We start from the raw sequence: 13722 nt of genomic DNA, 5'->3' as shown, positions 1-13722 counted from the left end.
GAGTGCTTTGGATATTCAGCATTTCCTAAAGCGAGTCTGCTAAATTTCCAGAAAGGATTTACTGCAAGTACGATGGAGGAACTCCCTTAGCTTGGTACGTTTCCCAGCTCTGTTCATGAATATAGGTTGCAATTCTTTGGTCACAAATATGGGTCAATAGATCATTTTGGGCAACATTTTCAATAAAGAAAGGTGGACCTATATTCGAATAAGTACAGCATTTCAACTCCTGTACATAAACTGAGTGGCAGTACTTGATCTGTCCCTGGCTGCTTCAGTTAAAAGTTCAATGGATACCATGTAACATAAGCCAAACCACAACATCCTATCGCTACCTTGATGTTTACATATGTAGTGACTTGTCCAGGAAACAACACGTAAATCACTTAATAGTTAAAACAAACCAAACTTTAGCCTACTTGAAAAAAAACTTCTGCATTGCCCCGCTGTAACTAAAACTGTTACATTATACTACCTACATTCAACCTCAGCTAGAATACGCCTCGTCTTTGTGGGCCCCACATAACACTACACTAATACAGGTTACTAAGGCAGTGCAAGATTGTTCCACTCACTTCATTTTAGCTAACTATAATCGCATTGCTATTGTCACAGAAATGAAAGCTACTCTTTAATCTTCTGTCCCTAACCAGTGCAGTAGGCATTCACACATTTGTCTTTTCACAAACCGTATTTTCACAACCCCACTCTTTGTTCCTTGTTTATACTTCAAGTGCCATTTCGCTCACACCAGCTTGATCATCCCCATAAGGTTAGTATACCACATTTTTCAACCACTGCAGGCTCACAATAATTTGTTCCCAGAATTGCAAGGAACTGGATCACTTACCTGCCTCCATAACGAACATAACTGATCCAAATGCTTTTAAAAATGCACTATCAAGCCTGCTGTAAGAATATGGTACAATTAGTAATTTTTTGTGGGTACCTTTTAACTTGAAATGTGTAACCTATTGCGTATTATGCTTTTTTTTTCCTTTTTTTCTGTGTGCCCCTCCCCTCTGTAATGTATTTATACCCTAAGTGTACCACAAATAAATAAATAAATAAACCCACTTCTGCTGCCGTAAAATTCCCTTAGAATGTTTCACACTCCCCTATCAAAAGGAAACCTTGCAGGGTTTTCCATAACAGCCATGCATAAATATGCACAATTAAATTTGAGACCAACTCCTAGGATTTTTGCACCAATTATGTCCCTCATAACTGCCCCAAACTCAAACAAATATAACATGCCCCCAAAGCATGTTATGAGTTCATAACATGAATGCAGCACAAAACACCAAAGTGCAGGAAGAAAATAAGTGTGTCGTAACCATAAAGACTTTCAAACAGTACAAGTACTACATTCACATCAAAACCTTTGACCAACTTAACCAACTCCCGCAAATCACCATCTTAATTAATGTTTTAGTAGGACGTTCTTGAGGGCTAGTTGGTTCATACTTGACGGTAGGTTATAACTGCGCCAAAAATGAGGACAGCGAAAGACAACTTACTGCGCTCGTGGTGTGTTGTGTGTTTCTTTCTCTGTCCTCGTTTTTTGAGCACTTAAACCTACCTTTAATTGATGTTACAAATACAATTCTGTTTTAAAAACTGGCAGTGTTCAAAGGTGACCAGGAATCCCCAAACCAACATCTTTTATTGCCACTTCTACATCTCTTACAAATACATTAAAACATCACAGAAAAAAAAAAGTTATGCAACAGCTGTTCCATGTCAGCTTGAGCAACATGTCAAGCAACAGCATATCAGTACAACGCTGCACAGAAGGCTTCAACAGAAATTTGCGATGTAGGAAAAATTAAGATGTAATTGCCACTAAACTTAGTGAAATTTTTCTTCATGCAAGAAACCACGCACTACAAGCAACTTGAGCTCTGTCACCAGTTGTTCAAGTCACATACACACACGTTGAAATGTGGCACTGTGCCTGCGAAACCTACAGCCATTTTATAGATTCTCATGGCTATTTCTATTTCATCCCATGAGCCATTTCATTAAGAGGCGCAGGGCACAATCAAGTGTACTGGCATGCTTGCACGCAAAGGTATGTGTATGTGCTCAAAGCTAGTCTCAACAGCAGGAGCTGCACTGTAGTTGGCACAGCTATGCATTTTGGCATAAAGCGCCTTAATTTTTCAAAAGTAGCGCCATTCTTAGATCTTTCCGCCACTCCACTCTCCCCAGCATTTCCTCCTCGTGGCCTCCTATCGCCCCAGCTTCCTCCGCTCCCCCATTGGCCAATCCGCGTCACGTGCAAGCACGTGTTGCGCTTTTGTATATCTTTCCCTCCAGCACGCTCCAACTGGCATTTGCGATCTAGTGTGACAAAAAAATGCCCAAACGGATTGATCAAGTGCATCAGCGGACCAAAATAAAGTGTGTTAGGGATGAGAACTGCATTGTGATGTTGTGCTGCTGCGCCTTAGATTGCTGCAACCGACAAGGCGATTGCAAAAGGCTTTTCTGTTGACCATTCGGCGAGCGCAACGCACTAAGAAGAAAAGCATGGGTGCATAGCATTGGGCGGGCTGACTTTAAGGAGGTTGCAAAAAATGCATGGCTTTGTGAAGTGCCACGGTTCTTCATTACCTCTTCTTTTGAACCTAGCTTACGCCTGCCTCTTTAAAAAGTGCTTGCATATGTGCTCATGCTGTGCATGGCTTTTGGGACGTTTAATTTGACCTTTTTTGAATGTGCTCGCTTTGTTTCATAGGAGTTTTGTTTTGCCACGAAAGTGCTCACATCTGCAGCAGGCGTGTGACATAAAAGCGACTTTATTCAGGCAATTTTTTTTCAGCTCCACCAGAAGATGCTTTTGCAAGGCTCAATAAGGCTTAAAAATAAAGTCGTTTAGCTGCAATGTAAGCCTGCATGTATTGCTTTGGTTAGTGGTGTTTAATGTTTTTAACGTCCTGAAACGGCTAAAGCTAAGTGAGAGGTCATATTGAATGGCTCCAGATAACTTTATTTAGGTCACCTGAGGATGTTTAACGTGCACTTTGTTCGTCCAGTACATGGGCCGGTAAATTCCTCATTGTCATTCCATAATTCCCCTCGCATGGGCACGGTAGTGCTGCGTCTGAAGTTGGTGCTTGGGAGTGATTGTATCTCTTCAATAGATTTTATTTGTTAGCTTTAACAACGTGTCCTTATTTTGTATTACTGACAGCGCCTCCAGGACACCAAAGCTAGAACCAGGGCTGGCCCTTGGGTTGGGGCTCGCCGAGGCCTGTGCATGTCAGGGGGGTATAAGATCGGTTGTCCACGACAGCGGACAGCCAATTTTGTATGCAAACACTCCCTGCACCGCCTGCTTTATTATATCATGTGCTTTCCTCAGGCCTTTGTAAGCAGTTACTTGTGCCCTCCTGGAGCAGTACTTGTAAAAAAAAAAAATCTATCATCCCGACGACAAAAGCATCCCGCAATGAAAAAAGCTTCCCGTGACTTTTGCAACATACCGCGCCCATGTGAGGAGAATTGCGGAGCCAATAAGGAAACTGCCCACAGGCCTCTTGCATTTTGCCTCTATCCATGCTACTGCCAGACGCGTCCTCAGTATTGGAGGGATGAGCAGCGGCTACTCACGTTTTGTGTACAGGATTATCATAGCAGAGAAAGGCCACAAAGGACCACAGGCCTCCCGATAAGGATTTACATTTTTACTGCTTAACGGTAACATTTTTATGCGTCTGATTAAGCAAACGGGCATCACATGCGTCATATGCACTGTACCTTGTCTTCCATCTCTTACGACAAATGATTTCGCGATTTTTGATTATTGGTTTTTGATTCATGGACGAAGTTACCGTGGAAGCTGTGCATAGAGTAGCTATATAAGTTTGCATCCCAGTATACCACGACAAGAATTAATGCATCTCTTGCAATTTGCTTTAATAATTAATCCTTCTTTTTCCTTCGGGTTTCATTGTTTGTACGAGCCTGACAGCTCAGTGGACTTGTGCATTTGTGCTGTATGCTTTCCTTGATTGTGATAAGCCCCTTTATTAAACCCATTTGAGGATTGTTTGGTCCTACAACCCTATTGTTCTCTGCCTCTATACCCGCCGTGGTGGCTTAGTGGCTATGGTGTAGCGTTGCTAAGCACGAGTTCGCGGGATCAAATCGCAGCTGCCACAGCCACATTTCAAGCGGGGCAAAATGTAAAAACACCCATGTTCCATGCACAGGGGCCCCATTAAAGAACCCCAGGTGGTCAAAATTAATCCGGAGTCCCCCACTATGGCGTGCATCATAATCACAATGTGGTCTTGGCACATAAATGTTTGCATTAACAATACTGTCTACATGTGAAAATATTGCTCATGGTTGCCAGAACCCGTGTATCAGCTACACAACACATCTGTAAAAGGCGCACAGCTGAAGCGGCCCAGTTGCTAGGCATTGCTGGCCCCAGACAGTTGCAATCTTTCACGCGCCGGGAGAACAAAACCGTGTGCATGCACCGTGCTTCAGCAACACCAACTTTACGCCTTACATAATAGTTATTTTCTCTATTCTTTTGCGCAATTACAACACAACATTATTAAGGCCAGTTCCCAACTGACAAAGCAAAATCTCACCTCAAAAACTGCACCACAGGGCTCAAACAAATTTTTCTGCGAATTTCCACCAGTAGCACATTAGCTGTCGTCTGCTATGGCAGGATCGACACAGGTGGCGCCACTCTCGAGGCCGCGCTGGCCGTGCCGAGCGATGGAGTGGAACGGAGGAGGAGGCAAGTGGGTGGCACTACTTTTACTTTTAAACACTGAGGAGCTTTATTTTGGCAACCACTGCCACAGTACCCATACTTTCAGCCAAGCTCGGAGTACAACAAGATATGATATACCCTGGTCCTTGTAATGTGTTAAGTGTTACTTGTTGGGTGTTAATTATGATGTCACAATGCAAAAGCAAAGTTCCTTACTGCTGCTCGATCATTTCAAAACACCTGAAAAAAAAAAAACAGTTTCCATACCTCATTGTTGTGTACGACCAGCACATGTTTAGGTGGACTGTCACTGAGAAAATAGGTTTCCAAGCTATCCTGTTTAACAACTGGGACACGGCATGTGCTGAAGATTTTTTGGTACTGGGACATGTCCAAAGGATGCTTGCCCATCATTTCTGGAGCCAACTGTTGCCTAGCCAGGAAAACAAGGTTTGTTTCTCTTTTTAAATTGTTCCTCCATGACAACCACCACAAAGAAGAAATCTTATAACTTCTATAGCATTTCTGACGCAAAATCCTCTACAGTCTTTGACCAATTTCTTTAGCGAGCACTCTGCACCACTGAAAGTAAAAACACAACTAAGTAAAACACTGACAGTAAATATCTAGCACAATGATGTTTCATAGTTTGGAAGGAATTTTCCGTCCTGTTCTGGGAAGATTCCATCATTTATGTTCCAGAAATGAAAGTGCTATTGTCAAATGTATGAAATGATTTCCTAGTTTTCAAACATTAAGAAGGAAGTACTGCTATCATTTTTTGAGCAGCTTACCGTATTTACTCGAATCTAACGCGCACCTTTCTTTTGATAAAACGGGTCCAAAAATTGCATGTGCATTAGAATTGAGTACGACCCTAAATCCGCGTTACCATATCGTCATCGGCATTCGAAAAATGGCCACCTCGAACGCGCTTCTAGCCTAGCTGCCGTAGCTTCCTCCATGTGCATACCTCCATGTGTACGCGTAACAAGGCACTACTTCCCGTTTTCTTCCCGTTTTCTACGTTTATTCCATTAGCACCGACTGCGAAGACATGCCGAGTCCACCATGATGCCGCATTTAAAAGGGAAGTTATCATGTGCATGGAGACGGACGGAAATCGGGCCACATCACGGGCATTCGGAGTTCCCAAAACTTGCATGCGGGACTGGCGCAAATCGAAGGAGAATATTTTCACCAGCAAAGCAATAAGAAAGGGTTTCAGTGGACCGAAGCAGGGTCGTTTCGCCAAAACAGAAGAGCTGCTCATGGAATACGTGCAAGAGCAGCGAGCGGCACAACGCCTGTGATGACCAATCTGCTCAAAGTACAGGCGATGCAGTCAGCCCTACAGAAAGGGCTTACACGGAGTGACTTCAAAGCGAGCAGGTACTGGCTATCAAATTTTATGAAAAGAAAAGGCTTTTCTCTTCGAAGGCGGACAGGGATATGCCAAAAATTGCCCGAAGAATATGAAGAGAAATTGCACAGTTTTGAGCGGTACATTTTGAAGTTGCGCCATAGGAACAGCTACCACTTTGGACAGATTAGAAATGCCGATCAGACGCCACTCTACTTTGACATGCCTGCTACCACAACTGTTGAAAAGGGGGCGAAGCAAGTGCGCATTTTGTCTTCCAGCCACAAAAAAACTAGAGTCACCGCAATGCTTTGTTGCACTACGGATGGGCACGAGCTGCCCCCGTATCTTATCTTCAGACGGAAGATGCTCCCGAAAGGAATCGTGTTTCCGAGTGGCGTGATTGTGCGCACAAATGAAAAATGTTGGATGACCACAAACTTCGTCGCCGACTGCATTGATAACGTTTGGCGAAAGAGACCCCAGTGGCAGTTTGGGTCTGCGTGGGATGCTTGTGCTCGACGTTTTCAGCTGCCACCTTGACCAGCCCATCAAGGACAAGCCAACCTTGTCGCGATACCCGGCAGCATGACATCGCAGCACCAGCCGCTCGATGTTTGTTTGAACAAGCCAGTGAAAGATAGAGTTCGGGCGCTTTACACCGAATGGCTTGTCAGTGGCTGCCACGAATTTACGCCCACCAATAAAATGAAGTGTGCCTCGCTGCAGGACTTTGCTGGATGGGTGAAAGCTGCATGGTGCACGATCCCGTCTGCCATGGTCAACAAGGCCTTTAAATAGTGCGGGATTTCGAATGCCATGGACGGCACCGAGGATGAAATGCTTTGGTCTGTTGATAGCAATAAGGAGTTGTTTGATAGCGACGACGAGTGACATCTATTCCCCTACACGACTCGTACCGGCGCAGTTAAAATCTTGGCGGCAAGCTACGCCGCTTCCATTCGTGTTTTTATTCATCACAACTTTAGTGTATTGGGATTAAATATGTAGTTTCCAAATGAGAGAAAATAGTCTTTCTATATGAAAGCACAAGGTGCACGGCATTGTACTCTTCCTTTTTCTTTTCTTGGTCATGGAAAACGGGTGCGTGTAACAATCGAGGTTTTCATTGTTTTTATTTTTTGGTCACAGAAAACGGGTACGCGTTTTAATCGAGGGAGCATTATAATCGAGTAAATACGGCATTTGTAAACTATAGAAAAAATACAGGGAAAATATTACTACACAGTCATAGTCTATAATGCCCCGCATGCGCTTAAATGGACTAAAAGTCACAAGAGGCACAAAAGTTGATTTCTGGTCGTAGCTCTAGAACATGATGCCATGCACAAGTGCACTAGGCAGTATATGTGGTACAAAGACTGTCTGTCCAAACTTTTTTTTACCTATAAACTTCCATTAAGCTTGTACAGTTTGTGTATTAGGCTTTCTGCTCAAACTAGTAGCAGCTTAAAAAATATGACAGAAACAAATTTCTTATACCTGGCAAGCCAAAAAGACACTGTAATATGCCACTATCCTGGGCAGTGTAACTTTATCACTCATAATAACAGGTGATAAGATTACTTTTATTTGATGCATCTGTGCCTCTAAACCCAGTACCGGTGCACCTGAAGGTGTGTTGTAATATTTTTATGAGAATTTGTCCATTGTGTTTGACAGATTGTGTTTATGTAGTCCAATGTTAGTAGCATTGATAAGCAAGTGCAATAACAACAGCACACCAGCATGAAAGAGAAGCTGACAAGTGCAGCATAAGCCTTTAGAAAATATTTTGTTTATAAAGGTAATCCTTATGTGGCTCACACTTTCAGAACTGTTAAGCAACTTCTATGATAATACAGTTGAACCCACTTATAACAATAATCAAGTGCCATGAAAATTCAATTGTTATAAGCAATAATTGTTATAACCGGATTGCATGAAAAAATCAAAATAGGGGGATAGCAGAGCTGATGTGAGAAGACTATAATGGCAAGGAGGCCAATGCCCCTCCCCATCACCCATGCAGCTGCCAATTGTGTTCACTCATTTAACTGCTTCCTGGGTGCTCCGATCGCGCGTAACAAGCCATGTCTGTCAGCGTTAAAGAATGGCACTGCTATAACAACTGCGAAGAGGTGTTCTGGGTGGCAAGCGATATGCGAGCACCGCCGAGGCATCACTTTGGTGGCCCCGAAAGGGGCCTTTTAAAAATTGTGAGAAGGCTGCTGCAGCAGCCTGTCAGCTTGAGAAATCCAGAAGAAACGCTGAGGAGAGATCACAACAAGCATCTCGCCCCGTACTTCTCACTAGCTTACACGAGAAAAGCTTATGTCCATCAGCGTTGCACGCTATACGCGAAGCTTGCCGCCATCCTTCTCTAAGGCATCTAAGTGCTCCACGTAGTGCAGCGGAAGGTTCCTCATGAAAACGAAGCCCCAGAGGGGCTGAATCATCTGCCAGGCCTCCTGTGAGGACAACTTTGAGGCAGCCTGCCCTACCGCGTCCTCACTGCTGTCGCTATGTGACGTAAACACATTCATGACGATCATCTCAACAGTTAGAAGCCCTTAGTTTCCAAATCCATAGCCACGTGCTTCCTTTTCACCGGCAACGTCTTGCATTGCCGATGATCAGCGGGTGGATCAACCATCTTCCATTTAGGTGGCGAGACAAGCGAGGCTGAAAAACCACGTGGCCAGGAACGACTTCGACGCAACCAACTATGATGAACGCGAGCGATTAAGCTGTTTGCAGAACTGCGCTGAATGAGGAGAGAAGTGGTTCTTGAGGGAAGGAAGAAAGGCTAGCACTAACTTCTGCAACCCTTGAGGGAGCACAGCTCAGCGCCAGTAGCGAGGCAGAGGGGGGAGTACAGGATGAATGAGGAGCCAGCGAGCAACATGCGAGCGATCTGCTTGCAGCGCAGTTGGCGTGGTCCATTCGTATTTCGGAGGGTTGTTAAAACCGGTATCGTTATAAGTGGGTTTGACTGTATATGTATATGCATCATTGCTATTCTTGCATTTTACTGTCCATTAATTACCAAGTCAAGTTAAGTTTTGCCAGTAGTGCTCTTCTTACAGCACCAATACCCCTTTACGATATGAAATACCGTACTTTGTATCTCAAAGGCAGACAACACAACACTGGGAGCTCGCAAACTCGCATGTACCACCACGTAATGAAGGACGCCACTAATCTAACATTCCATAATCTGACATTCCAGTCACCGCAACAGCAGTGCCGCTTGCTAGCGCGAGCTTATTTACATTTTATTATGCATTGCAAAGAGTGGAAATCCATACAACACATAAAAAAATTTTTAAACAAAAAACATGGTGCACTTAATGACAGCTAACTTAAGCACACCAACCAGTGATCACATGGTGGGCTTCAAAGTACCATTGTTTCCCAGTAGAGTATTGCAGCTGGCAGTGTTATGCAACTCTTTCTGTCAATTTAAAATTAAGTTCCTGCTCTTAACATCCTGTTAGACTGTCTCTACAAAGTTCATCATTGTAATTTCCACCAAAATCTCACGACACATTTTGTTCAGTTGTCAGTCCCTTCAAAACATTACTCCCAAACATGGCAGCACAGCACCATTGAGCACTATTGGAATTATTAACTCAATCTTCAATATGCAGATTGAACTTCCAGAGAAATATATGAAATATTTGTAACTTATGCAGGTGACATAGATCCATTGCATACGTTACCTACTCCAAGTATACCATCTCAAAGCGTTCAAATGGTGGTTGTAAGGTTTTTCCAACTGCTTAAAAAGCTTCCCAAGCCAGTTCTTTAGAACATAAATAGCATATAAGAAACGATGTACTCCAGCTGTTTTCCTTCATGATGACTGCTAACCAGTTCATTCACTGTTGCCCTTTGACTCATCGAAACAAAGTAACACTTACTACCAAAACATAACTCAGACATCCAATACACTATATATACCCATGGTGAAATCCACACAGTTAACAAATGCAATACAATCATACTATACTGTCAAGCATTCATAGTGATACAAGAATATTACAGTATAAGCAACAGAATTTGGTGATGAGGATGATTCTTCCAAGAGAAAACAAGGGAGGGAAGCATGTAATTAAAAATTTAATTTGCTAACTACAGGTCCAAAAATAAACAAATACATCTAATAAATGTGAAAGTAAACAATTAGGGCACACATTTCAAACAGGGTGTGCTTCACCATGTAAAATGCAGCTCTGAGGGCTCACCGTTCCACCAAGGCTTTGAAGTCTAGAGCTCCAGCAATAAGCAAAGCAGCATGCCTGCGAATTTAAATTAAGTCAATAAATTATTAATTTCCACAAACCTGTACATAATGCAATGGCAGTTCAAAGTGGATTGAGAGTATTTTACCTGAGTTGGTCTTCTTTCTGTGTGAATGTCTGCCTAGGCAGTGCCATTGCAGGGTTTGAGTACACAACGACCGGCATCCTATATGTGAGGTAGGCTCCTTGCAACCACCAGTCTGCAAGCTAAAGACAAAAAAATTTTATATATTCACAGCAAAAATGGAACAAAAAAAAAGTCCATACATTAAATTAAGGAATCGTACAAATAATGTATCTGCACTTCACTAGTAAACATGTCCTTTTCATTATACCTTGCACACGCAAAAGTACCTGATGGAGTAACAAGCCAAAAAAAAAATTTATACTTCAGCAAACACATTAAGAGTTTCACAGTATGGAAATACTGGAGTGGAATGTTCACTGACACTTTGTGGTGAAAACTGTTGCTCAGTGAGAAATTTGTGGCTGAGACTGCATAACTTTAAAAGCTTCAACACCAGCAACCCGAGACTGATGTGAAACAGACTTTCACTTCTTCACACAGAAAATTGTGGTGCACCTGTCACTACGATATGTCCAGCAGCAGCTGAAATCCAGTTGACATGTGTTAGCACTTTCAGAAGCAAGCACCACTGTCAACAAAGAGCAAGAATTCACATGCTAACCCAGTTTTCTGTAGATGCAGCTTTGGCCTCCAGCACTTTGTACAACTTCTCTCCTACTCCATTTGGCTTTCCAAACTCTTCTACAACCTGGGAAATGACAAACAGCCAATAAAAGCAAACATTACCATTTTGATTCATCCTTGGCTCAAATGCTTCCCAACAAAGGAGACAATGCAATTACTCGCACAGGCAATAAAAATTTGTTCAATTTATAACCGGTATAAGATGAACATTCCTTCAGCTTTGTTCTACTCCTTTCTTATCATAGACCATTCATAGCCAGACAATCGTGGTGATAATGTAGATGGAGCACCACTTGAACCACTGAGAAGTGTGAAAAGGAAGATCATTGGAATATAATTGTTAAGTTAAACCAGCCTTATTTGCCTACTGAGCTCCTCAAATATTTTGTACTTGCAAACAGTCAATAAAATGAGATTTCTCTAAGCTCTGCATTTTAAAAGTCATTACTATGGTGTGTGTCATTTTTTCTACTTGGCAATGCATATAGAAGTGAATAAACTTCAGGGCTGTGTTCCTAGAACCAAGAAACAACTAAACCAATACAGCAGGCATTCAAGGACAGCACCCAACCTGCTGCCATGTATTTGAAAAACATGGGCAGACCTTAAAGGCCTGAAAGCAGGCTACAGCTGGCACACAATTTAAAACTGGCCACATTGAAAGGTAATAAATTATTTTTCATGTTCTCAAGGAATTGAGGCTCCGTAGTGTAATTACTGGGTCAACAGCTTTTCAATGAAGAAATAAAAATTACTCAAGATTTCCTTCAGTACTCTTTTCAGAGGAACACTAAAGAGATATACTCAATGTGTTTAGGCTAATAAAATATTATTTCAAAACTCTACTTTAGTTCATTTCGAGGCAACAGGTCAATTATTGGAAGAAAAAGTTAAGGTCACACTTCAATTTTTTTTCTTTTCTTTATATATTTTTGCACCTATCTCAGTGTCAAATCCCAGATTTCAAAGCATTTTTTTCATGTTTGGGCTGCTGTAGCTCCGTAAATTTTCTTGAAACTTGCCAAGTTCAATCTTTGGCTCTTTCAAATAACAATGATAAGAAATCAGCTAGGCCAAAGCAGACACTGCCAAAGTGCATGACGTCACAGCAAGCTGGTGCAGAAACATCAAAAAGGAACATTGCCATCAGTATTTTGATTGTCTTTTCTGGTAAGAATCAATTATTTTACTTTTGTAGATTGGTAATTTACTATTAAAGCCCAAAAATTTTTTTCTCTTTAGTCTCACTTTAATGCTTACGACTCGAAGCCAAGATAGCTACCCCTGTAAAGATTCCCCAACTGTAAACACAAACACATGCACATTAATGGACATTCTATGCCACATAAGCAGTGATATCATTATGGCTTGTCTGCAAACAACAAAACGTTGGTCAAACTTTTAAGTTTCTTAGCAGATGGATATAACCAACACTTGTCTGAAAAATGTTTCTGAACTGTTGGTTAACAAACCGACTTGCAGACACTCCATAGTACTAATAAGCCCCACAATTAGGCAAGCTTCCCATTACTGCACAACTTCAAAAAGCTTTGTTTTGGTTTTATAACATGTGAAACGGAAGAAGAAAAACAGCTCCCACATGCAGACAGAAGGAAGTATCTTTTCTCTCAAACAAATCTTTTGATGCAAGAAAACTTACCGTAGTTAAAAAGATTGCATTTTAATGATTAAAGGCACCTACACTCCCCAAGGGCGCTCACTGACAGAGTGCCTATAATATCAATCCAGTATTTCAGTGTGATAGGATGCAAAATAAATTAAAGCAAGACCAGGACAGAAACGTGCATCACACAACAAAATTTATTTGTAGCAAAGAGTTTCACTTTTGTAAGGAAGATGCTAGCGTGTGCAAGCACATTTGCGCACCACAAAAGGACCACAGAAATAAAACTGCAAAAATACATGCCTATTCTAACATACAATTTAAGATTTGATGTTCAGTGCTGTGCAGTGCCACCAATATATCATCAATAATATGCATCTTCCTTGGAGGTACATTACAATAAAAGAAACATTTCTACAAGCGATACAGCAATACAGTGGTGGCAAGACAAGCAGACAATGAGGGCAAGAAACAGAAACAGTATTTTTTTTTAATTCAGCCTTCTGTCATCACAATTTAGGAACATCAACAACACACCAAAAAAAGTGGCCCAATGGCTAATGTGGTTCGCTTCATGGATTGACGGGCTGGTAAAGAAAAGCAGGCTCATAGCATTATGATAGCTTCATTAGGGATCAAATTCAATGCACTTTATCTCCAAGATTTCTGTACTGCTATAAGGAACGTCAGGCACTTCCTATTTTAATTTTGACAAAGCTCTCGAAAAATAATTCGACATATGCATACATAATTCGTTATAATTTTAGAAGCCAATGGCACTTCTAATTCATAATGCTTCGCAGCACCAGTTTGTCAAATAAAATGCATGTGCATAGTGATGGAGAAATAATCATATACTTATTTTGGGAAAAATTAAGAAACTGTAAAAGGGCAGACAATGTGGCAGCAAAGTTTAGTACAGGCAACCACAGACGATATTTAGCTACCTTCATTGTATAGTTTTTGCGTACA

At 41.8% G+C, this 13722-nt stretch overlaps 1 protein-coding gene across 2 annotated transcripts in view; it reads right to left on the bottom strand.

Moving 5' to 3' along the window:
• LOC139060138 (carnitine O-acetyltransferase-like) overlaps window positions 1-13722 on the bottom strand; it is a 50389-nt gene that overhangs the window by 35839 nt on the left and 828 nt on the right. For both annotated transcript variants that reach the window (XM_070539047.1, XM_070539055.1), the window contains exons 3-6: window positions 11104-11190; window positions 10503-10621; window positions 10358-10411; window positions 5012-5177 (exon numbers count right to left, since the gene is read on the bottom strand). In XM_070539047.1, coding sequence (XP_070395148.1) covers window positions 5012-5177; window positions 10358-10411; window positions 10503-10621; window positions 11104-11190 — 426 coding nt within the window. The remainder of the gene's footprint in view (window positions 1-5011; window positions 5178-10357; window positions 10412-10502; window positions 10622-11103; window positions 11191-13722) is intronic.

This window comes from Dermacentor albipictus, chromosome 1, assembly GCF_038994185.2.
Source record: "Dermacentor albipictus isolate Rhodes 1998 colony chromosome 1, USDA_Dalb.pri_finalv2, whole genome shotgun sequence".
Taxonomy (NCBI): domain Eukaryota; kingdom Metazoa; phylum Arthropoda; class Arachnida; order Ixodida; family Ixodidae; genus Dermacentor; species Dermacentor albipictus.
Note: the sequence above shows the minus strand (reverse complement) of the source record. Positions and strands in the feature narration are given on the sequence as shown.